The 26,103-nt window shown below is 48.0% G+C and overlaps 1 protein-coding gene across 10 annotated transcripts in view; it reads left to right on the top strand.

The window, feature by feature from the left end:
* SEPTIN6 (septin 6) overlaps positions 1 to 26,103 on the top strand; it is a 68,258-nt gene that overhangs the window by 20,942 nt on the left and 21,213 nt on the right. For all 10 annotated transcript variants that reach the window (XM_041740930.1, XM_041740932.1, XM_041740931.1 and 7 more), the window contains 3 exons: positions 4,789 to 4,984; positions 18,843 to 19,029; positions 21,711 to 21,872. In XM_041740930.1, coding sequence (XP_041596864.1) covers positions 4,789 to 4,984; positions 18,843 to 19,029; positions 21,711 to 21,872 — 545 coding nt within the window. The remainder of the gene's footprint in view (positions 1 to 4,788; positions 4,985 to 18,842; positions 19,030 to 21,710; positions 21,873 to 26,103) is intronic.

Raw genomic sequence — 26,103 nt, 5'->3', positions numbered from 1 at the left:
GACATTTTTATCGCAGTGTTGTTTATCTGGGTGCTGGGCTGCTGACTGTAGAGGTCCCAGGAGAGTGAGTCCCCTCCACCCTTGTGAATGTGTGTGCCTGTGTGCACAGGGGCATGGTGGGATTGAGAGAGAATTTTTATGAATCCAGAGCCTAATTTATATGTAAGGGTACCAATAAATGACACCTACATTTCTTATTTTTAGAGGGCTAGGCACACAGGTGTGGGCATATTATGATGCCCCTCGAACAGATTTTCTATGGTTGACAATACTTACTGAGTGGGGTGAGGTTCCCCTCTCCCTCCCCACCCCACCTCACCCCCGATAAAAAAACATACACTCGTGCTTAGCTTTGGGAATGACAAAGATCCCATGATCCTAGATATAGTGCAGAAGGCCTCAGAGGAGCCACCGGAGCCAGCAGTACAAATGTTCTGGGGCCTATCGCTCTGCACTGCTGGGAAAAAGCTCCGGAGAGACGCTGCCCTCCAAATGTGCCAGCAACAGTAATGCCTGTGAGGAGTGCAAAGACTCATAATGATAATATTTACTTTGAAGCTGCTCAGGATTCCCGGCTCAACTGGGCTGTGTTGAACTTGGAATAAAACACACAAGAGAAGCAGGATGGAGGCTCACTATAGAGGAGGGAGGGACAGCTAGCATTCTGTCCAGGTCAAGGATTGCTTGGTCCATCCGTTGGTGTCTGGGAAAGGCAGCAGCTCACCTGAGACAGGCTGTCAGCTGCGCTGTGCCGGCCAGTGTGTACCAGCTCCCTCTCGGCAGAAAATCTGCTTTGGGTTGTACAGCATTTGCCCATTTCCGTGGTGTCATTGCCCCCACTGTAGCAGGTCTTAAGCTGCCAGCTGGGACATCGTTGCACGTGGGATTGGGGAGATCCAGCAGGAAGCTGGGGCAGCCCGCGCCGGTACACCCCTGTCGGCCAGGTCTCGGCAAGATCAGGAAGGAGGAGACGGCGAGGTTACAGAGCCAGCCATGACCTTGTCCCATCCATAGGCTCCCTGGAATTCCCGGAGAGTTTCCCTTTGAACACCTCCTTGTTGACCTCGGGAGATGTCTCTCTTGGTTTATTCCAACATCAGAGCTGGCTGAGATCTTAGCTTCAGGGGACTGTGAGCTCCCTGTGGACAGGGATCGTGGTGGTCCTGTTCACCCTTGTATCTTTGGTCCCTAACACTCTGTGTAGCTCCTACTAGAGATCCAGTGGACAGTTGTCGTAGGACCCAATGAACCAATGAACAGACGTAGCTTGCCTGTGGGACGCTCCAGGGCATATTTACTGGTTAGAAGTACGGGCTCCGGCGCCAGCCTGACTCTGTTCAGGACCTGCTCTGCCATTTACCACATTTTACAGATGAGGAAGGAAGGTGTGGAGGGCCTGGGGAGTGCGGCCAATTCGCACAGCTGGGAAGCGGCGTGGCTAACCCTTCTGTGGACAAAGGACTGACAAGTAATGTCTACCTCCTAGGCTCTTTGTGTGGGGGGGCAGATAAGAAAATATATGTATAACAGCTGTGCCTGGCACATGGTAAGTGCTATTTTTATTAGTCCAACCTGTTCATTTTCTGGGACAAGAGACTGTGGCCCAGAGGGGGGAACGGCATCTGGCCGGGCCCCCGGTGATCACCTGGCTGGGCCTCTGCATTTCCTTTGGCGCAAGGACTTAATTACACAGGGTGCCAGAGGATGTGGATATTAGCAGCAGATGAGGAAAAAGGCCGAGGAGAGAGGTCAATGTTGGATTATCCCAGGGAGTGTAGTTTGAAAAAGCATATTTCACATTACACGTTTTAAATGGAAATTCTTTAAAAAAAAAAAACCCGGGTGTTTCCAGCATACGGTCTCCATTAAGCAAAGCAAGATGGAATCCTCTTGGCCTGTGGTGATGACCTTAAAAGGGTTAAGAAACCCTGCTGTCTGTTGAGGAGGGAAGAGGAGAGAGAAATTGGCCCCTGGGGATGCCCCAGGTTTCCTGCTGGAATCTGCCAAGGCCCCACCTTCCTGCAGGGGTGGGAGGGGTGTGGAGTCTGCGGACCTGCTCCCCCTCTGTGCTGGGCCCAGGGCAGCTTGGGATGGGCCAGCATCCTAGGCTCAGGCTGGGTCTGTGCCAGCCATTAGGAGAGACCCCCTGCAGCCCGTAGGCTCCACACGGATGGAAAAGTGGGACGGGTTGCCCTCCATAGCCATGGCACCAGCTCGCTTGATTGCCTGCTCTCTCTTCATGTCGCATTCATCACAATCCCCTGGACGCCTGTGGGTTCTTTTCTTCCCCTCATCACTGGGCATCTGATTTCCACAGCCTTTTTGTGTTGGCAGGCACTCGGGTGGTCATTTGCCCTGCCGCTCCTCCCGGCTGCCCTGCCCTGCCCTGCCTGGCCGGCCTCCATCCCTCCAGCTGTGCAAACAGAGCAGCCTGCGCTCTGTAGTCTGCTCCAGAGGCCTCTGGGTGCGCCAGGCCTAGGCCCTCTGAGGAGTACAGGAAGATGCCCCATCCCCCACTCTCAGAGAATCCTTGGGATCAAGAGCCAGGAAGCCAGCTCTGGGTGCTAGGGAGACAGGGCCTACTAGTCTAGGAGCTGCGGGGCATTCAGCAAGGAGCTCCCAGAGCAGAAGTGGGTGGGGATGGACATGGAAAGTTCATCAGGCACCCGCAAAGATGGGCTCAAATGGAGCTTGAACCTCCATGTCCAGAGGGCAGGTGAGTTAGGGGTGAGGGAGTTGCCCCAGTGTTCCCACCTCAGAGGTGCTGGTCCCCTGTGCAAAGGAGCTGCACCCCCACCTCGGGCGGGGTGGGGAGGGTGATACATTCTCTTGCTTGGCCAAGTCTGTCACCTCCCATTGCAAAGGCCCCACCTCACCAAATTTTTCTTGAGACCCAAATACTTCCTGTTCCTTTAGGGAGGGAAAAGGGGCCTCTTCTGGGAGAATCTTTGCTGCTAATAGGTCTAGCAGACCTTGGCTGGAAACATGATCTTACCATGGAAACATGGTCCAGGGTGAGGGACCATTTCCCCCGCACCCTGGCAATCCACCACGTTAGTCAGACCTGGCTATGAAGTTGGGCTGGGGGGCTGGGGAGCCAGGCTGAGTTGAATGTTCTTCTTGTTCTCTCTCTCTCACCAATCTCTATGCACTCAGAAAGCCCTCATCGGAGACAGATATTTTAAAAAGCACCTCCTCTATTCATAGCTCATTATTCAGGATAAAAGGCATGCAAGATGCAAAGCTAGACACACCCAGAGGGTGGAGGGGAGGTGGGCCATTTGTATTCACACGTTTTGTGTGGCTCTAACGCCAGCCTCTGGACCACCTTGCCGATGATCTGTGCTGCCCACCACAAGCGGGGGAGGTTTGCTAGGCCAGGATTTGCCCAGTGCTAACCCACTCCCTAATGCGGAGACAAGGCAACCCTGACCTCCCCAGGGTTGGGAGGGGATAGGGGAGCCTGGGGTCAGGATAGCAGAATAGCAGGGTGGTCTAGATATTCAAAAGGCAATCCAGGGTGATTAGCTACTGAATCTTTTATTCCTGGCATTCCTGAATTGCTTGCAGGGGTGGGGTGGTGGTGGTGGAAGCCCTAATATGGTCTGGATCCATGGAGATGATAAGCCTTTGTGGGTACCCAGCCTAGCTTGTAGCCCTGGGTCACGTTCCTGCCCAACTCCCAAGCCACCAATTTTTCTCCAACATCTTCATTCCCTGAAGACCCCTTGGCTCCTGGCAGTGGCTTGACATCCCTCAGGTCTCCCAGGAATGACCTCCAAAAACCTTCACCGGTCTCGACAGGCTCCCCCCCACCCCTCCGTCTCCCTGGTGTGAAAGTCAAGACTTGAAATTCCAATGGTTTAATTTATTAGTATCCCACAGCCTGTTAGTTAAACAAACAAATGACTGGTTTGTTTGAAATTTAAGGAGAAGAAGAATTTGTGGCCTGCTAACTTCCCTCCCCATTAGCTAAAAATGGCCTCCCCACTGGGATACACTTCCGGGCATCTGCTGAGCACAGTCTGGGCCTGGCGGGGAGGTGAGGTGGTGATGAAAAGGAGAGGATATTTATTTGACAAGGGACCGCTGCCCCTTTCTTTTAAAATCAAAAATAGCCCTTTAATTTTTATTACAAAAGCTAAGTATGTTCCACGTATAAAACTTGGAAAATACACAAAAGCTTGCAGAGAGAAATGAAAGCTGTACATAACCCCCACCACCCAGGGATAGCTCTCTTGGTTAGAGTATATTGTATGTCCTTCCAGACTTCCCAGCCATAACTGCTACCTCTCCATTGCTGCCTGCAACATAGTTTCTTTTTCTGACCACAAAAGCAGTGCATCCTCAACCTTCATATTATTATTATTATTATTATTATAGATTCTATTTATTTATTCATGAGAGACACACAGAGGCAAAGACACAGGCAGAGGGAGAAGCAGGCTTCCTGCGGGAAGCCCAATGCAGGACTCCATCCCAGGACCCTGTGATCATGACCTGAGCCGAAGGCAGACGCTCAACCACTGAGCCACCTAGCTGTCCTCAACCTTCAAACAATACAAAAATATGGAGACTAAAAGAAAAATCACCCCGGTCACATTCTCCGGAGATGCTGCTGCCACGTTGATGCACTTCCTTTCAGTCTCTTTCACTTAACTGAGAGCAGTTTTATGCGTGTTATTGTGTACACATCCCCATGTCTGTGAATACACATCCAAAACATGATGTGGGCTGGCTGCGTGGTGGTTGTGTGAATGGACCATAATTTATCCTTTTGCTTTTCAGGAGAGACAGGTTTGGGCAAATCTACCCTCATGGACACCCTGTTTAACACCAAGTTTGAGGGGGAGCCAGCCACCCACACACAGCCAGGTGTCCAGCTCCGGTCCAATACTTACGACCTCCAAGAGAGCAACGTAGGCCTAAAGCTCACAATTGTTAGCACGGTGGGCTTTGGGGACCAGATCAACAAGGAGGACAGGTAAGAAGGGTGATGGGGTGTAGAGGCTGGTGGGAGGCCACAGGGAGGAGCTCACCATGGAATCCTGCGACCTCTTCCCAAAATGGCCCGTGCAGGCCACAGACACCTCCCAAGCTCCGCCTTCACCCAGGGTCCCTCTTTATCTCACATACTTTGACAAAAGAAAGGTGTCTTTCCAATATACACAGGTGAGGTCTCCATTCCATTTGGCAGACACGTATTGAATTCCTGCCTTGTGCCAGGTGCAGCCATACCCTGTTAAGCTAAAAAGGAATAACTTTGTCTCTGCCTTTGAGGTGCTCACAGGAAAGACCAGTCTTGAACAAATAAGTTCCATCAAGTGTGATACGCTTTGGAAAGGACAGGGTACGAAGAGGTAAAGGACAAGTCACCATGAGAACATGAAGGAGGGAACAGTCAGTTCCATATGGGGAGCTCAGGGAGGCCTTCACAGAGGAAGTGCCTCTGCAGCTGGCCCTTGAAGGAAGAACTTTTTTGCCACACAAAGGGGAGGGAAGGGAAGTCCAGGTGGGGGGGGGGGAATGCTTGTACAAAGGCAAAGAAGTGTGGAACGTTATGGCATATTCCAGGGATCTGGCGCTTGCTCTGTTTGGCTAGCTCAAAGGCAGATTTGCTGTGGAACTGATGAAGCTAAGTAGGGCCCTCACTTGAATGGGCCCTTCCAAGGTCCGGTAACTAATTTTTAGTCATAATGTTGTTGTCTTTTGGAGGGCCCTTCTAATTGAATGAGCTTAAGGTCCCACAGTACCTGTGTCTGCCCCTGAGCTGGTGCTTGGCGTGAGCTAGAGCAAAGGAGGGGGAGATGAGCCTGAAGAGGGAAGCAGGGGTCAGATCATGGGGGAATTTCTAGAATGTCAGACATGGAGCCATTGAGAGGTTTTCTGAAGTGGAATGAGAGTCTCAGGGCGCCTGGGGGCTTAGTCAGTTAGGCTTCTGCCTTTGGCTCAGGTCATGATCCCGGGGTCCTGGGATCAAGCCCCACATCAGGCTCCCTGCTCAGCGGAGAGCCTGCTTCTCCCTCTCCCTCTGCTACTTCCATGGCTTCTGCGCTCTCTCAAATAAAAAAAAAAAATCTTAAAAAAAAAAAAAAAGAATGAGATAGTCTGACCTTGAAGTTTCTTTGGAAGGGGATGGAGAGCAGGAAGACTAATTAGGAGACCATTGGACCAATTAAATGCAGGCCAGCCGTAACACAGGTGCAAGGTAGGAAAGAAGAGGAGGCAGATTTGGTAAACACTGAGTAGATGGAATCAATGGGACTCCACAGAGACTTGGCGTGGGATTGTGAAGGTAAAAGAAGAATCTAGAGTGAGGCCCAGAGGCTTTGGAGGGTGGACAAATGGTGGCGGCATTCAGGAGGAGAATTAATATCAGAGAGCCAGGTTCTTTTTTTTTTAATAATAAATTTATTTTTTTATTGGTGTTCAATTTGCCAACATACAGAATAACACCCAGTGCTCATCCCGTCAAATGCCCCCCTCAGTGCCTGTCACCCATTCACCCCCACCCCCTGCCCTCCTCCCCTTCCACCACCCCTTCCTTCCACCCCATTCGCTTCCCAGAGTTAGGAGCCTTCCATGTTCTGTCTCCCTTTCTGATACTTCCCACCCATTTCTTCTCCCTTCCCTTCTATTCCCTTTCACTATTATTTATATTCCCCAAATGAATGAGACCATATAATGTTTGAGAGAGCCAGGTTCTAAAAGACTCAGCTGTGTTTTAGATCTGTTGAGGTTGAGCTGTCTGCGGACTACAGAGACACCTGATGACCTTTCGTGGTGGGCAGCTGGATATACCGGGTTAGAGATCGGCAGCAGGCCTGCCCTGGAAATACGGATTTGGATGATCAAGGTACAGGTGCTATGTTCCAACCGCAGACGCATGTAACATCACCCAGGGATCAGAGTGGAGCGTGGTGAACACTGGGCTAAAGACAGAAAGTTTAGGATGTTAAGTCAGCAGATGGAGGAAATGAAATCCTGGAAAGAGACTGAGCAGGAATATGCAAGGGAGGACGGACTGCAGGCAGGTGGGGGTGGCTTGAGAATGGAGTGGGAGTGGGGGGAGCGGCTCAGAGGAGGGAATGTGTTGAGGGCTGGGGTCAGGGAGGGGGTTCAGGCACCATCTGCATTTAACTAGACGTCACATGGTTATTACACGTGCCCATCTCAGAAAAGGCCATTCAACAGTTTGAGCAGTGTCTGCTCCTCCTTTGAGGATTCTCTGGCTTCCTAGCTAAACTGGATCCCAAATTCTCCTGTTTCTCTCCCTTGAAGCTCCAACAGCCGAACTCATTTCCTTATAATGAATAAATATATTTAGCTTCTTAATAATTGAACTGAATTTTGTTTTTCATTTGAAATTCTAGACGGACACCTCTGCTTTTTATAGCCTTGCTTATTATGCTAATTTTGTTTGGTTGAGAATAAATTGGACCCTGGGGAAAGGGGATGGATATTTGGGGTCATCTCAGCCACGGACTGCTCAGGATCTTTTCAATTAGATTTCTCACAATTCTGGAAACATACATTTGACATATGCAACATTGGAAACCGCTTTGGTAATGACGGTTTGGGAGGACCGAACTGATCTGGCCCCTTAGAGGCTAATCTACTTCCATTACATTTGTAATATCCTTATTGTTTTTCCTGATTATAAACATGATGCATATTAATACAAAATCAAATAATACAAACTCGAATAAGTAGAAATGAAAAGCCTCTCAGAAATTGGGCCTGAGAGCAGGGATGGAGCAAGCTCCAGGGATTTGTAATAAAAAGCAGTGTTTTCTCATACTGGCAGGATCATTTGGGCATAGATCTGTCAGTGCAGCTGCATGGAAGCAGAGCACCAGAATGCGATACTTTCCCCAGGGTTCATGGTCAACTAAGAAAAGGAGTGATGAAAGCCATTTTCTAGGGGAAGCCACTATTTCAAAGATGCGGGAGCAAAAGAAACTCAAGAGGGAGACCCAGGGCAGGCTGGAAAGAGGCATGCTTAGGAACTTAGGCTTCAGTCTCAGACTGACCTGGGTTCAAATCCCATTGCCACCTAGCCCGGTGATGTTGGACCAGTGTTGTTTTTTTTTTTAATTTTTTTTATTTATTTATGATAGTCACAGAGAGAGAGAGAGGCAGAGACATAGGCAGAGGGAGAAGCAGGCTCCATGCACCGGGAGCCTGATGTGGGATTGGATCCAGGGTCTCCAGGATCGCGCCCTGGGCCAAAGGCAGGCGCCAAACCGCTGCGCCACCCAGGGATCCCTGGACCAGTGTTTTGTGCCTCTCTCAGCCTCTTGGTAACTAGTGTTGTGGCTGGTCTGGCCCTTGTGGTTCTTGCGAGATGCGGTCAACAATAACCATCAGGGTACCAAAAAGTTTTATTATTCACAGGTCCGGGAAAGCACAGGGCACACCTGGGACCACATGGTGAGGTCACAGGGTAGAGAGAGAGAGGGCATGGGTCTGGGGTTCTGCTTTTATTGAGATGGAGGATTTAGGGCTAGGATTTGGTGGGCTTGCTCTGGGTGGGTGAATTTATTTATTTTTTTAAGATTTTATTTACTTATTCATGAGAGACACACACAGAGAGAGGCAGAGACACAAGCAGAGGGAGAAGCAGGCTCCATGCAGGGAGCCCAATGTGGGACTCGATCTGGGGACTTGATCCGGGGACTTGATCCAGGGACTCGGTGTGGGGACTCCAGGATCATGCCGAAGGCACTGCGCTAAACCACTGAGCCACCCGGGAATCCCCTGGGGGGGGGGGTGAATTTAAAACACAAGAGCGAGAATTTAAGGCAGCAGAAGAGAAAAAACAAGTGGCCCAAATGGTCACTTAATGGAAATCAATGAAGATTTCTAAAACAAAGGAGCCCTGTGGGGGGTGGTTTGTGGAGGGAGGGCTGACTCTTAACCTTTAGGTAGCTGGCAGTGTATTTATTCCAGATAGTCAGTTGTCTTTGAAGTGGATACCTCAGCGATAAATCTTAAATCAGGCACTTGCATGGCAAAAAACAAAGACCAACTCTCAAAGTTTACACTATAAGACCCTTAAATTCTCTATGGCTCAGTTTTCTCACCTGTAAAGTGGGGATGACCATAATACTAATATCTACCCTAGAGGGTCACGTGAGGCATACTTGACATGTTTGGCATATTAAAGGCTTCAACAGTGCTGGGCACAGTGGCACCTGGGTGGCTCAGTTGGTTAAGCATCTGCCTTTGATTCAGGTCATGATCCCCTGGTCTTGGGATCAAGCCCCTCATCAGACTCCCTGCTTCACGGGGAGTCTGCTCCCTCTACCTCTGCCCCTCCCCTCCACTCGTTTTCTCTCTCTCTCAAATAAATAAATCAAATCTTAAAGAAACAGTGCCTGGCACAAAGTAATAAATAGAAGATATTGTTATGATTATGACTTTCTTTGGTAGAAGAATGGAGGGAGAGTTATACCATGTAGCTTACTGGGGGGAATGACAAATGGAACTGAAAAATATCCTTTGGGTTTGGCAACATGCAAGTCATTAATACACTAAGGAATAATAATTCTAGGGAAGTTGTGGGTGGAAGCTAAATTGCCATGAGTGAATGGAAGATAAGTTAGTAAAGGCATCAGAATAGCAAAAAGAGCAATAAGTAAAGTGAGACCAAGATCAAATTCCCGTTTATATGGGAATTTGCCATATGTAAGTGAGCAAGGAAAGAATGGACTATTCAAGAAAATGTGCTGGGAAAATAGGCAATCCATTAGGAGAAAAAATAAAATGAGACCCTCCCACACAAACACTAGTCACAAAAATAGATTCCAGATGGGTTAAAAACAAATTCTAAAAATATAAGGAGAAAATATAGGAGAATGTTTTTATAGCTTTAGGGGTAGAGAAGGCTTTTCTGATCGTGACACAAAATCCCAAAGCCATATAAGAAAAGATTGACAGATTTAAACTTATTAAGATAAAAAAACCCTTTGCATATTGAAAGACTATAAACAAAAGTAAAAACAAACTAGGAATAGGGTGAAGATATTTGCAACCTATATCATAGAGAAAGGATTTTTCTAAAATGTAAAAAGAACTTCTACAATTCAATGCGAAATAAACAGGTAATTGACAGAAGGGGAAATATAATTCACCAATTAACATATGAACTGCCACTCATCCAATGTCACCAGTGATTAAGGAAGTGCAAAATAAAACAATGAAATATTTTTTATCCATCAGATTTGAAAAATAAGAGATAAAAATATAAATGGCCGTTAACACAGCTCACTTCATTCATGTTGCTGGGAATATAAATTGATACAGATGTTTTAGAGTGCAAATTCGGTGGGACCTATTAAAACTTCAAATGTGAATACCTTATGATCCAGCAGTTGCACTTTTAGGTATACAGCCTAGAGAAACAATTGCACATGTTCATGAAAAACTTACAGAAAGGATGTTCACTGCAGCATTGGATATGGAATAAAAAAAATCTTTAAACAGCTTAAATTTCCATCAGTAGGGCAACTAAATGAGCTATGGTACAGCTGTACTATGGCATACATTTGGCAATTTAAAAGAATGCAGTAGATCTGTGTACACTCACGTGGATGTGTTATCAAGTGAAAATAGAGGTTGCAGAATATACAAAGATCATGGTGCCAATTGTATAAATCCACCATTCCTTTTTTTTTTAATCCACCATTCCTAATGAAACATCAAACAGTACCCCCCACATAAATGCATAGAAAAAGATCTGCAAGGTGAACCAACAAACTGAAAATAGTAGTTACCTCTGAGGAGGGGAGCATAAGTACATGTATCAGTCACATAATTAAGAATAAACTTTTTTAAAAGAATGAAATTTTTAAAAAGGAAGCAGATAAAGTGGGTGTAGACCGCTCATTTAAAAAGATTTCCTGAACTGGAAAAAAGAGATAAGGCAGTGTCTAGAGGGAGGCAAAGAGGTCAGGGGTGACTTTTTTTTTCTTTTTTAAGTTTATTTATTTTTTGTAGTAATCTCTACACCCAGTGTGGGGCTCGAACTCATGACCCCGAAATCAAGAGTAGCACGCTCTTCCGACTGAGCCAGCCAGGCCATGTTTTTGAGACTGAGCTGAAGACAGCTTGAACAGGATAAGAAGCTTCAAGGGCAGAGACGAGGAGGAGGTAGATAGAAGAGAAAGAGTCCACCACACTTAGTAACCCAATTGACTTGGGGGATATAGTACAGTTGATAACATTATACTAAATGTCAACTGTGTGTCAGGTACAGGTGCCAGGAATACTAAGAAATAAGGAACTTGTAGTTTAGTGGAAGGGGGTAATACGTAGCATACAAATTCTACATAGTGTAGTAAGTACAGTAACAAAGGCATATGGAGGATGAGAATGGCAAGCGGCACAGCCCAGTGGGGGGGGGGGGGTGAGGTGGAGAGGAGGTGCTCAGGAATGGCTGAGCTAAGTCTTGAAATCTTCTAAGATGCGAGCAAGTTAGCCAACTGGTATACCATGGGTATTCAGTACTTAATTGTCCCCAATGTGGTGGGGAAAATAAAGAAAAAAACCCTCTAAGTTTTTATCTTTCAAGACCAAACGTGTCCATTGAATGTGTTAACTAGGATGCCGAGGGTAGAAAACAGTCTACAATGTGTTGAGGAATGAATGAGTAGATGTTCTTTCCAAAAAAAAAAAAATCCCCACTTACCCATTACACATTTATTGAACTTCTGTTGTATGCTAAGCCCTGTGGTAGATGCAGAAGACAAACTTGATTGCTAAGGGAGGAAAAGACAGGGCAGTAGTTGGGAAGAAATGGGTAGTTGAGGGGGTTGGGTTGAGGAAAGATCTTTCTTTTGAGATGCAGGAAGACTTAAGCATGTTTATAGGTTGAGGAGAGGGCGAGGAGCTGGCTAGGAGCTAATAGATGAAGCAAGATTCTCAAAGAGCCTAAAAGGAATGAGAGCTAGTGCACGAAGGACAATGGGCCTTGCACACTATGAGGGGCCCTTTGTCCTCTGAGACTAGAAGGCAGTCGGGAAGGGCTGATTCAGTTTTAGAGGAGAGGGAGTGAGGCAGGAAATCTAGCTGCTGTGAGGCTGATGGCCCAAATTTTGTTGGTAACATAGGAGGTAAGACCATCTTGTGAGAATGAAGATGTCACGAGTAGGTTTTGGAGCTTGAGGAAAGTAGTGAAAGTTTGGAATGCCCAATGAAGGTGATGGGAAATGCAGCCAATCAAGGTCAAGTAATGGCATTGTCTTGTTGTTCTCTCTGAGGCTGGAGGCCATGGCTTTGGGTGCCAAGACTTTGGTGATGGCCTCTAGCTAATTTGAGCAGCCTCGGTGTAGGAGTGGAGGACAGATCCTGAAATTGATTCATCGCAGCAGTTTGCTGGGCCAGTAGGGTGGATGGCAGGGGTATCGTGGAGATGAAAGTGTGACTAAAAATGGTTCGGATAATCAGTTAAGGGTTCAGCCAGGGCCGAGAAGGAGATGAGGCCAGCAAGGGGCTGATCACCTGTGAGACAATAAAGAGGTCAAGGTACCTGAGGATTCCATGAGGTGAAAGATCAAGTTTGGGAGGATCCAGGATGTAAGAGTGTTGGAAAGATGTGAGGCTGTGGCCAGAGAGCGAGAAGTTAGAGAGAGGCTGTCTTGGGGGAAGCTGGTCTGGCTCATGGTGAGGTGTGTAGGCGGCTGCAGTAGAGGGAGCCCAAACGGTGTGGAGTTCAGACAATCAGGGAAGAGAGGCTGAAGGTCAATGGGTTGTCTACAAGCACATGGCCGTTACCCAGGATGTGGAGAGAGACTGTGGGTCAGGTGCCACCAGGAGAGGATGGATTACGTCTCAGATGAAGAAAAGGTTTTACACTGAGGTAGTGGAGGAACAGTTTGGAAGTGGCACTGGGAAGCTACACGAATGCCCACCCCGCTGACCCCAAGGCACTCAGGTCGTGGGAGAATGAGCAGCCTCCTCTGGAGAGGGCTGCCACGTAATGAGGTCTTCAGGGTGGTGGTATCCTGGGGGTAGGACAAGAGGGGATTAGATTTCCTTTTAGGGCAAAGAAGTAGGCAAGTTCTGTAAAAGGAAGCTGATAGAGGTCAGTGCTGCTTAAACTTTCATCTTGCATTCAAGCCCCCGAGGGTCTTGAGAAAATGCAGACTCTGATCCTGTAGGTCTGGGTTGGGGACTGGGATTGTGCATTTCCAACAAGCCTCAGGTGGCGTCTCTGTGCTGCTGGTCCAAGGACCAGACCCTGAGTGGCAAAACTGTAGGCAGTTGCGTTTATCAGGGTTCTGGGGGTGGTGGTTTCAGAGATCACAGTGCAAGAGCATGTGAAGCAGGAGAGCTCCAGGGGGAGAGTCGGTGGAGGACAGAGCAGACTCAGGATTCCCGCGGAGGAAAGAAGAGGTGACTGCAGGGTGGGTGATAGACTAAATTAGCTGTCATCATTTTTGGCTTTGTTCCTGCAGATCTGACCTGGTGCTACCTTGGTGTCACTGCCTGAGATGGTTATGCTCAAGCACAGTGTCTGTGACTGGGCTTTGTGAGTTTCTAGCAGGAGTTGGGGGGCTCTGATGGCTGTGTCTGCCCAGAGGACTGGCACATGGGAGAGGGAGGGACCGGGATGACCCTGAGGTGTCTAGGAAGCATGATTGGGAGGCGGTGACAGCTGCAGCCACTGGAATGAGGGAGACCACCCAGGGATAGGCGTGTGCAATATGTGGAATGACAGCGAAAGATGGTCCAGGATGGAACCTTTGAGACAAGCCAAGATTTGAAGTGAGTGAGAAAGAAGAGTTCTAGAGGTAGGAGATAATGGTGGCAATGAAGTCAGAGGGCAGTGTTTCAAGAAGGAACTGGTCAACAGCGTCTAGAAAGATGACAATTGAAAAGTGCTCACCAAGAGGTAAAATCATCATTTTTCTATAATAGGACTGTTTAAGCAACCCGAGGTAATCAATCACCTGGAAAACAATTCTAATGAATAACAGTTCGGTTAGGTAGCCGGTTTCAAAATAGGCAGACATGAAGAAAACCAAGGACTTCTTATCAAGCAACAATAACTAACTAGAGAACATTATGGAACAGAAGACCCTGTTCACAGTAAAAACCCCTTACTATATCCTGCCCATAAACCCTATGTGATCTGTCCCCTGCTACCTCGTTTGCTTCATCTTTTACTATTCTTGGGTTTTTTCCCTTTTTTTTTTAAGTAGACTCCACACCCAGCATGGAGCCCAACATGGGGCTTGAACCCATGACTCTGAGATCAAGACCTGAGCTGAGGGACGCCTGGGTGGCTCAGTGGTTGAGCATCTGCCTTCAGGTCAGGGCGTGATCCCGGGGTCCTAGGATCCAGTCCCTCATCAGGCTCCCCATAGGGAGCCTGCGTCTCCCTCTGCCTGTGTCTCTCATGAATAAATAAATAAAACCTTAAAAAAAAAAAAAAAGACCTGAGCTGAGATCCAGAGTCGGACTCTTAACCAACTGAGCCACCCAAGTGCCCCTGTTCTTGTTTTTAATAAGGAGAAATTCCCACAATATACAATTAACTATTTTAAAGTGAACAATTCAGTGGCACTTAATACATTCAAAAGGCTGTGCAGCCACCTAGTTCCAAGCATTCTCATCACCCCAAAAGGAAACATTAAACGCTAACTCCCCATTCTCTCCGCTCATTCCATGGTAACCACGATTCTATTTTCTTTCTTGATGACTCTGACTATTGTAGGCACCTCATGTAAGTGGAATCATACAACATTCGACCTTTTGTGTCTGATTTCTTTCACTTGAAAGGTGTTTTCAAGGTTCACCCCCGGGGCAGCATGCATCAGACTTGTCTTCCTTTTAGAGATTGAATAATATTCCATTGTATGGATCTCCCAACTTTTGTTTAGCCAGTCATCAGTTGATGGCCATTGGGTTGTTTTCATCTTTTGGCAATTGTGAGTACTTCATTGTTCTTCCTTCCTGCACTAGCTCCCAGCTCCCTTGCCTTCTTTCTTTTTTTTTTTTAATATTAAAGGTTTTTTTTTTGGTAATTTGAGAGCCAGAGAGAGCAGGGGCAGGGCGAGGGGGCAGAGGGAGAGGGAGCAGACCCCCGCTGAGCAGAGAGCCCAATGTGATGCTCAATCTCAGGACCTTGGGATCATGACCTGAGCCAAAGGCAGATGCTTAACCCCCTCAGCCACTCAGGCACCCTTCTTTCTTTCTTTCTTTCTTTCTTTCTTTCTTTCTTTCTTTCTTTCTTTCTTTCTTTCTTTCTTCTTTTTGAGATTTTATTTATTTATTCATGAGAGACACAGAGAGAGAGGCAGAGACACAGGCAAAGGGAGAAGCCTGATGTAGGACTCGATTCCAGGACCCCGGGATCACAACCTGAGCCAAAGGCAGACGCTCAACCACTGAGCCATCCAGGTGCCCCCCTTGCCTTCTTTTTATGGCAAATCTCCTCAAGCTCTTTTCTGCCTCTGGACCATTACCTTTGTTATTCCTCTCTGGAATGCTCTTCTCTCAAATTCGCCCATGGCTCTCTTATTCCCATCCGTGCAGCTCAAAGATCACATTGTCTGGGAAGCCTTCCCAGTCACTTTTTTAAAAAAAGATTTTATTTATTCATGAGAGACACACACACAGAGGGGGAGAGACACAGGCAGACGCAGAAGTAGGCTCCATGCAGGGAGCCCAATATGGGACTCGATCCTGGACCCTGGGATCACGCCCTGAGCCAAAGGCAGACACCCAACTGCTGAGCCACCCAGGCGTCCCCCTGCACCGTCACTTTTTATCCCTGTTATTGAAAGGAATAAGAAATAGTGTCCAGACCAGAAATTGTTTTGTGCTTTTGGCCTCTTTAGCAATCTAGTGAGGCCTATGGACCTCATTCTTAGATTTTAAATGCTTAAAACATGCCACTTATACTAAAATACAGTTCCCAAAATATTTTCAAATTGTTATTTAGTAATCCATGTCCTTCTTTATTAGTTCCTGAAATAATACCTATGTGTGCAGCTCTAATAACTATCATAATTTAGAAGTTGTGTAAGTATAACTGCTATTTTGAGATATTTGCAACAACTTGTGATTGGAAGCAAAAATATCAGTGATTTCTATTGACTGTGAAATCACAGGTACTGCTTAAAATTACTAGATTGTTACCCATGTTTGTACCTGAAGGAACCACTGAGAGTGCTTAATGAAGATTTTTTTTTCCTATCCAACTTTGTGGATCCTATGAATTCTTTCCATTGGAAGTCTGGAGTCCTGGTTAAGAGCTCCTGCCCTAAAACATGAAAGCCAAACAGTAGTGATGAGGAGGGGTGGATCATGTTGAAGCTGTTTTTTTTTTTTTTTAAAGACTATTTTGGAAAGAAAGAGCGCATGCACGCCAGTGGGGGTTGCGGCAGAGGGAGAGGGAGAATCACTTTTTTTAAAAAGATTATTTATTTATTTATTCATGAGAGGCAGAGACATAGGCAGAGGGAGAAGCAGACTCCCTGCAGGGAGTCCGATGTGGGACTCGATCCCAGGGCCCCGGGATCATGACCTGAGCTGAAGGCAGATGCTCAACCACTGAGTCACCCAGGCATCCCGAGGGAAAATCTCAAGCAGACTCCCCGCTGAGTGAGGAGCCCACAGCGGAGCTCAATCTCATGACCCTGAATCATGACCTGAGCAGAAACCAAGAGTCAGATGCTTGATGGACTGAGCCACCCAGGTGCTCCTTGGGGCTGGGTTTTGTAGCAGATGGAAGAGATTGTAGGAGGCTGGGGAGTAATGAGCTAGAAGGAAGCTGCCCTCCCCACCCCTCCATGGAACTTGGGTGTGAGAGATGTAGAAATTTCCAGCTGAGAAGGTCTATGAAGGAAGGTAGGTCTTTGACGGAGAAGGAGAATCAGGTGTCACCTAGGAGAAGGAAACATTTGTGCAGAAGCCTGCCTATGGGAGTAAGGTTTATAATGGACTGGAGGCAGAAACCATACTGTATTCCAGACCACAACAGAGTGGGGTGGAGACCATACTATATTCCAGATGACCACACTGGACACCAATGATACACAGATGAGTAAGACAGTGATGAATCAGCCATTATGATTAGTCTAAACCAAATGCTGTGGGTTGATTGGCTGGTTTGGCTGGTCTGATCCAGGCACCTTTTCCGAGACCTCTAAGAGCCTGGCAGCAGTAGAAAGATAGGCCCAGTATCACCAGAGACTGGGGTGGGCCGGGGTGGGGGTGGCAGGGACGGTGAGAAAAAGCTCAGAATGCACCCTTTTTTTCCCCTCCTTTGGTTCCTTTTGCAGACCAAAAAAAAAAAAAAAATGAAGTAAAAGAAGCTATGTAATGGAGGAAAAAAAAGAAGCAGTGCCATGATTAGATAGTTTAAATGAGCCAATCATCTGAAAATTAATTAGATAAGTCTAAGGGATGCATCCCCCAGCCTTGCTCCTAATTCTTCAGGAACCTTCTAAGGATCTCTACAACCAAGAGTTTCTTGGATGCTGTTACCCTTCAGAATGATGTTTGGCTCAGAGAGATCAAAAGAAGCAAAAAAGGATTTTATTTTTAGATTCTTCTCTGGGGCTCCAGAGATAACTTGCACCTGGATCTCTCCTCTGTCTGTAGCTCTCAGAATCTAGAATTTGGTGATTCTTTTTTTTTAAAGCTATTTTCCCTTCTCAACTACGGGGATCTTTCAAAAAAGGCTCAGGTTGGGGGCTGCTGCAGGTGGGAAGACTTGGCTGGGCCCAGCTCCCTTTGATGGTGTTTCCATCTGGCAGTGGTAGCTGCAAGCTCACTGCCCCAGGGTTGGATAACAAACCTCCTCTGGCTTGAAGGGAGGAAGCCCTGGACAGCAAGGCAGCGGGCAGAGGGGGAGAGGCCGAGCTGAAGCCCAGCTGACCTAGTTAGAGCAGAAGGAAGCTGCAGGGGTGGCAGGAATGGCCAGAGAGAGAAGAGAGAAGCTTCCCAGGACAGGGAGGAGTGGAGGACTGGCTCTTGTTTAAGACGCCCTGGCAAGAATCTGGGTCCTAAAGGGGACCTGGCCTGGAGACTCAGTGAGCTGGGGGTGGTAGGGAGTGGGGGTTGGGGTGGGAAGACTCTTTACCAAATGTCCACATGCTTAGATTTTAAAGTCACACTCTTGGGGGAAATGAGAACCAGAAAAATATGTGGATCTTAGGGAAGCTATGTGGGCAGTGCCGTAAAACCCAGCAAGACAGAGCAGCACCCGGAGCATTCTGACCAGATGCCCCAGCATTGGGTCAAGGAGATGTCCTGGCCACCACTGCGTAGCCGGCCCCCACGCTAGGCACTGGGGTGAGACTCATGAAGCACAGACGTGGAACCAGTCCACGCACAGACGCTACCAGTGGGTTCTACGTGGCATTGGGGCCCCACACAGGGTAGACAAGTGCCCTCCATGGTCTCTGCCCCTCAGAGGAATGCAGTCTATCTGAGGGAACAGCAATCCTGGTAAAGCCAGAGGAAGCGATCCAATAGCATAATTATTATTTTTTATGCTCTGGGGTCGCAATAGGGATTTCTGGCAGAAGTGGGGAAGGCTGTATGGAAGAGGAGGTGGACATTCCATGACCTCGAGGTCTGGGAGGGCATGATTGGGATGAGAGGGGAGATGTGAGCATTCCAGAGCCAACGTCTCCTGCCCACTGGCAGCAACTGTGGGTGTGCGGCCCTTCGAAGGGAGATGGAGGAACCCAGCTGGAGGGGAAAGTCAGGTTACCAAGGGCATTTTAAACTTTGGAAAGGGACTGTCTCCAAACCCGGGGGGTTTGGAAGCGGTCAGGCCATTTCCTTGCTCTCCCCCTCCCTGCCCCGCATCCCACCCCCAGCTACAAGCCCATCGTAGAATTCATCGACGCCCAGTTCGAAGCCTACCTGCAGGAGGAGCTGAAGATCCGCAGGGTACTGCACACCTACCACGACTCCCGAATCCACGCCTGCTTGTACTTCATCGCCCCCACGGGCCATTCCCTGAAGTCTCTGGACCTGGTGACCATGAAGAAGCTGGATAGTAAGGTGCGCAGCAGGGGCGAGGGCCGGCGGGAGGCCGGGCACACCGGAATCACTCTTACTGATCTCTCTTGCCACGTATGTGCCGGGTTCCAGGAGACAATTCGTGGCCTCATCCTCTCCTTCATTCCCTGTCCCTCCAGAAAGATGGTGGTATTTTAAAAAAATATTTATTTAGTCATAAGAGACACACAGAGAGAAGCAGAGACAGAAGGAGAAGCAGGTTCCCCATGGGGAGCCCAATGCAGGACTGGATCCCAGGACTCTGGGATAGGCCCTGAGCCGAAGGCAGACGCTCAACCACTGAGCCACCCAGGCGTCCCAAGATGGTGGTATTGATCCAGCACCTGTGTGGTGTGCTTTGTGATCTGTCTTCCCTGCATGATGGCATGGGTTTGCCCTGAGCTGTCTTTCTGCCCTGATCCATCTAGGGGTGTCAAGGGTGACTGCGAGCAAGGTGGCTGTTTAGGTTTAGGGGCTCAGCCTTTGGGGATGGAAAGATGTTTTTCCTTTGCCCCAGGATTAACTGGCCTGGACAAGAATCAGGCATGCAAACTGGACTTGGAATGTTATTGTTTTTGTTATCAATTATAATTTTAGTAACAGCAGCTAACATTTGTTAAATCCTCAAGCACTACTGTGCACGTACCCCCTGGAGTATCTCCTTGAATTCTCACAAGCCAGTAAGGCAAGCATTATCATTATTCCCCACTCATGGAAGGGGAAACGGAGGCTCTATTAGGTGCAGGGACCTGCCTGTTGTCATATAGCTAGCTCCAGGTAGAGGCTAGATTCGAACTCAGATCCATGGAACCAAGTTCTATGGCCTCCATTCCTGAGAAAGATGGCTGTGGGAATCAGTCATGTCCTGCTCTAAAAGGAACTGAAAAATGTAAGTGCCATGCCAAGTAGAAATCAGATGAGGATTCTCCATGTGAAAGGATTGTTGGCTGTACAGAAGAATTGACACAGGATTCTTTCAAAAGCCAAATACATTTTCCGCTAGCATTTCATATGTGCCTGGCCCTGGGATGAGTACTTAGTATGCATTACTTTATTTCATCCTTCCAGTATTATCCAGTGTGGTGGATACTGTTGTTCCCATTTCCTCATGAGAAGAGTGAGGCACGGAGAATGAAGTAGCTCGCTCCAGGTCACACAACTTGTAATCGGTCTGTGATTTGGACCTGGCTCTCTCTGACTCCAAGGCATTTTATTTTCTGACATTTCTAACTGATAGGCATTATGTAGTAGCATATACGTGATAAAAACCGATATTGAGCTTAAATCAAAATAGGAGTGATTTTTTTCTTTTTTCTTTTTTTTTTACAGCAATGAGCTCCCCACCCACCAGTAAGGGGGCTGCTCTGGAAATGTCGCTATGCCCTGCATGTCCTGTATAGGGCAGCAGAGAGCCATGCGCTGGTGACCTGGGGTGTGGGTCGGTTGAAGTTAAGCAGCCTTTGGCATATGCTTGTAGTGTTGATGGGGACATGGTGGAAAGTGACAGGGCGGATTGGCTCTGCCTGCTGTTCTACTTTGGCAAGGGCTTTGACCCACCATCCTCCTGCAAAGACTTCAAGGAGGGTGCCTATAGGGTCCAATCTTTCTTTGACCTAGCATGTGAAACTGGTGGCAGCCTTTATGGGTACTCCGAAGGCAAAAGCGTAAAGCAGGCGATTTCAGGTTCCAAGTGTAGAGCTCCTTCTGGGGCCCAAGCACTAGCCATGCTGCCCCGCCGGAGTCTGCTGGCGGGGACACCCATGTTCTCCCTGGGCATCTGAGCTTAGGTGTGCTCTGGCTCACAAATGCATGTGCATTTCACCTTCCCTCAGCAAAAGCCTTGTCTCTCCTTGGAGTAATTTCAAGGAGCAGGGTTCAGGTGGATTGAACTTTGGGGTGGCATTAGGCCTTAGTCCTGCTGTCTGATATTGGGCACATAAACCTGCTTGCTTTATGCAGAAATTAATCATGAAATTCAGGCAGTATACCTCTTTTTGCATTAAGTCTCGGATCACACTGGTAACTGAGAAGGTCATCTTCATCCAGCTGGGTTGGTTCGCATGTTTGCTGCCAGGTGAGCATCTGCACGGAGCTCTGCCTTGCCTCCCTTCCCTGCCATGGCCCATGGGGATGGGTCCCTAAAACCCTGGGGCTCGCCTGCACTGGATAGGTTGGGACAATTTACTTTTTACAAGGAGTGGCCACCTCCCCTCCTTGTCAACCACAGATCCCCAATTGTCATCTTTCTGCTTTGGAATCACCCAAGTGGTGATCTTGATAAGGAAAATATCACACAGCTCATCAATTTGGAGCTGAGCTGGCTAAGACTGTGGATTTAGAAATAAGGCTAAACTTGGATCTGGATCCCAGTTCTGCTATTTACCTTCTCTGTGGCCTTGGACAAGTTACTTAGCCTCTCTGTGCCTCAGTTTCTCATCGGTAAAGTGAGAGGGTTGTTGTCAGGACTCACTGTGTTAATCCATGTCAAAGCACTTAGTTCAGTACTCAGCGCTTAGTAAGCAGCACCCATTGTCATTTGTCATATTGTTCTTTGGCGACGGAGGTGGCCAGTTCTGGACCATTGGGTCGAGCTGTTCTTCTGGCACCTGGTGGAAGTCCTCTGTCACGCTGCTATGGGTTGCAGATTACCAACAATGATCCTGCTTTGCTCCTCCCTTCCCTAGGTGAACATCATCCCTATCATTGCCAAATCAGATGCCATCTCTAAGAGTGAGCTAACAAAGTTCAAAATCAAAATCACCAGCGAACTTGTCAGCAATGGGGTCCAGATCTACCAATTTCCTACAGATGATGAGTCCGTGGCAGAGATCAACGGAACCATGAACGTGAGTGGGAGCACAGGGGTTCATCTTTCTGACCATTTGCTGCTTATTTCTATTGTCATTATTTTACAAACAAGCCGCTGAGCATCACAGTCCATTTTAGCGCGGTCGACTCTCGATCATCTAAATCTCGGGTTTGTGAGAAAGAATCCAGAACCAGAACAGCTCTTCTCCCTTAGCGGTGACGGCTTCAAAGCCTCAGAGAGGCAGAGATTAATAGCCAGAGACCGAGGGAGGGAAAGGCCAACCTGAGGAAGAGTCTGGAGCTGGAGATTCAGACCTCTCCTTCTACTTTACTCTTTGATGCTGCTTCAGTCTAAGCCAGCACCCCCCACCCCCAGTGGGGACTGCCAGAAAGGCAACCGGTCCTCCTCTCTGACCAAAACAGTGCCATGATAATCACAGCGAAAAAGCTGGCTGGCTTCCGAGACTTCCAGGATAATATGTACTCAGATAATCGAGCTCTCAACCCCCGGGAAGGGGGTAATGACATATAGCCTCCAATTTTTCTCACGACCAGAGAAATGTAATTTTTAAGTTTCAGGGTTATGCTTTGCTTTATTAAGTATGAATGAATCCAAAAAAAAAAAAACCACCCTGACTTGCCATCTTTCCTCTCCTCTCCTGCTAACCCCCCCAACTAGAGGAATGAGTAATGAGCAAGGCGGGCAGTCAAACATCTCCTCATGCTTCTTTACAACATGTTGATGCTGTTGCTGCGAAATCTTCAATGTTGTGATTTCAAGGAGACAGCTAATAGCTTTCAGAAAGCTTCTGCTTTGGGAACAGACTTTTTTTTTTCCCTCTGTTGAGAGGCATCAGTTTTTCCTAATGACATAATGCCTGGGCATAACCAAACTCAGGAAAGCTTTGCAATAAAAGCCATTTTTAGAAAACTTTCCTGCTGCCGCCACCACCCCTGGGTTATCATTATGCTATCAGTTGCTACCTCTTAGAATTTGGCCAACAAATGAGCAGCGGGGCAGCAAGTCCTTGTCTTGACCGGCCTGTCCGCCCATCGGTACAACCTGAGATATGTTCATTATTAGGAGTCCCTCATCATCTTTTGACTCCTGTGGCCTATGAGTAAGGATGCGTGGATTGGTGTGGGTGGAGTCCTATCCTCTCTGACCCATCATGAGCATGAAAAAAGGGGGAACAGAAAGATGAACACTTCTCCTCTCAAGCAGTCTGGGCACTTCTATGGGAACCAGGCTCTGTTGTGATGAGGAAACCTGAAAGGGTGCCTAGCCTGCAGAAAAAGGGGAACCTCGAGGGAAGCGTCTTCTGGTGTCACTGGCACTGATGTCTGGGAGCACTTAGTCACTTCAGAGCATCAGGCCCTAGTAGATACCTTCAAACTTGGGTGCCCTATGTCACCAGGTAGCTTTCGGACTGGTGATTTGATTTGCTACAAATAAATAGGGGAAAGGGTTGTCAGCGATCTCAAGACATCACCCCAAACGACAGTTCACTACATTGTGTATTGGGAATGACAGTCATTTTGGGCTCTGTTCTGCACCCAGCTGTGCCCTCCTGATTGAACTTAGGGTAGGTAGGCCCAGCCTCAGGGTTGGAAACTTCTTGTGCTGTGAAGCAGTGGTTCTCAACCACGCTGTTTTGGCTGTGAAGAAGTTCTGGGTCATTTCTTATAACAGTCCAAAGTATGCCAGTGTTTCACTTTGAAAAACTAAATTTGAGGGGTGCCTGGGTGGCTCAGTCAGTGAAGTATCTGCTCAGGTCATGATCCGGGGGTTCTGGGGGTCCTGGGACTGAGCCCCGTGTTGGGCTCCCTGATCACTGAGGGGTCTGCTTCTCCCTCTCACTATGTGCACACACTTGCTCTATCTCTTTCTCAAATAAATAAATGAAATATTTTTTAAAAAGAAAAACTAAATTTGAGTGGATTTAGGATTATCCCCATAATAACATCACTCAGCACTCATTCCTTGACATCCCACTGTGCTTTTTTGAGTGGGGAAGAGTGTGCCTGGAATTGGGCATGTCCGTGGGAGGGGGCATGCATGTCAATGCCACGTGTTATCTCTTGTGATGGGGAAAGGGTGGGGAGTCGCTGCTCTAACATACATATGTGGGATGACTAAGCCTGTCTGCTACTAGAACAACTGTGTCGAAAGTCCCCAAGGTCTTTGGACAAGCTGTGGTGTACGAAGCTGCATCATCAATATCCCGGGTGCGGGTGGTAGGAGGAATGGGTACTGGCTTTTCAATTCTGGATTTGATTCCAGCCCCACAGCTTCAGCCACCCCAGCCAATCATCATGGGGACTGGATTTAGAAGTGGAAGAAGCCTCTTGCCTAAGTGGAGAAGAGCGTACAGGCATGCCACCCCTCCCCACTAGGGATTTGCATGGTGGGAAATAAGAGTAATGAGGTCGCAGCCTCCCCCTCGGCCTGTAGGTGGGTCTGAAAAATGGCTTCAGATTGGGGGTCAGTGAGAGAAGGGAGTGAGAGGTCTTGTTGCGTGCTTCTTCAACCCATGCTCTGATAACTTTCAAGGCTGTAGACTTTAATGCTAAAAATTGCTATGTTGTTCAAATTGAATGATGTTCTTTGATTGGCTCAAACCATGGCCAGGGGCCAGGGCATAGGCCCAGTTACTTGACTTGGCTCGGTCGGTTGGCCATCTGTGAGGTCTTGGGTTTGGCTCCCCCAAAAGCATAGAAGCCCAGTGAGAGCACGTGGATCACAGGGAGACCCACAGCCATAAGCTTGTCCCTTGTCCAAGGCAGCAGTGCCATTTCCAATGTTTGCATGTACTTTTGCGGGAATCACCCGAGGTCGACTCGAGAGAGGATTGAGAAGTGCTCTTGCTCAGTCGGCAGCAGGAGCCTGAAATGGGGATGGGCATAAGCAGCAGCATGCCTGGGAAATCGTGTCCTCACTGGGAGGAAGCCACTCCTGATCAGGTTATTCTCAGACAAGGAATAAATGGTCCCAACAGTCTCTATTTCACCAGGGCCAGGAGAACAGTCATCCAGCTTCCCAACTCTAAAGGATGTACTGGAACTGGAATAGAATAATTCGTGCCAATTGGATCATCAAACACTTTAAAATATATGGAGAGGAATCTTTTTTAAGATTTTATTTATTCATGAGAGACACACACAGAGAGAGGCAGAGACACAGGCAGAGGGAGAAGCAGGCTCCTTGCAGGGAGCCCGATGTGGGGACTACGATCCCAGGTCTCCAGGATCACACCCTGGGCCGAAGGCGGCGCTAAATTGCTGGGCCCCCAGGGCTGCCCTATGGAGAAGAATTTAAGGTAGACACAATACTGGAAAGGTAGTGAATCTGAAAACAGGCTTCCAAGAGGAGGCTTGAGAGTATCTGTTGGAATTTTCAGAGACAGGACGTCTGACATCTGGAGGCACATCTGCCCATGTTTCAGTCCCTGCAGCCAGCAGAGTCTCCTCCCTGGGCCCACACAAACAAAGTGTCACCCCTGGGAATGTGGTCGGTTGGATGGTTTACCGTCTCCTTGCTCTGCTCGACTCTCTCCTGGTTGTCAAAGCCACCAGTCTCTGAAGAGCAGCAGAAAGAGGGCCAAAGCCTGGCTCCGTGATTTCCTACCCTGCATGGTTAGGTGACTTCCAGCAGATGCTGTTTAGCCAGGAGGCAGGGTGCAGGCTGCTGCGGGTAGCTAGGAGAGGCTGGCAGCAAAAGCATGGTGGCTTAACTGCTCCCTGGGAAGATTTGGGCACGGGAGTTACAGACCTGGGCGAGTCGTTTCCCCCTAATCACAAGTGGGGTGTTTGATAACTGTATAGTTGTCATGAGAAGCCAGTGAGATCTGCCTGGGAGCACTCAGAAAAATTACCCTGGCATATGCTTCTCGAAACAGACATTGATGCCAGTTGCCAAGAGTGTGCTGGGGGAGGTCTCAGGAGCCCTGAAGCTGCTGTGGCGGGGGCTGTGCCTTAGTGTGGGGACAGACAGATTGACAGTGCTATAAGGAAGAGAGGAAGCAAGTGACCCTGTCATCCTAACTAACAGTGTCTTGCGGGGATAAATATAACAGGCTCAAGGGAATAAAAAACTGATGTGTGTGTGTGTGTGTGTGTGTTTTCTTTAATGCCTTTATTCTCAGATTTTTTTTTCCTTCCTTTCCTCTTTAGCCCAGAGAAGTCCCCACCCACTTCACACGCCCTCCTCCATCACTTTCAGCTGAGAGCCAGGGATGCGCCAGAAGGTTCTCTTTCTCACCTCCTCCC

Source organism: Vulpes lagopus, chromosome X (genome assembly GCF_018345385.1).
Source record: "Vulpes lagopus strain Blue_001 chromosome X, ASM1834538v1, whole genome shotgun sequence".
NCBI classification, from domain to species: Eukaryota; Metazoa; Chordata; class Mammalia; order Carnivora; family Canidae; genus Vulpes; species Vulpes lagopus.
This window is presented reverse-complemented; position numbering and strand designations above follow the sequence as displayed.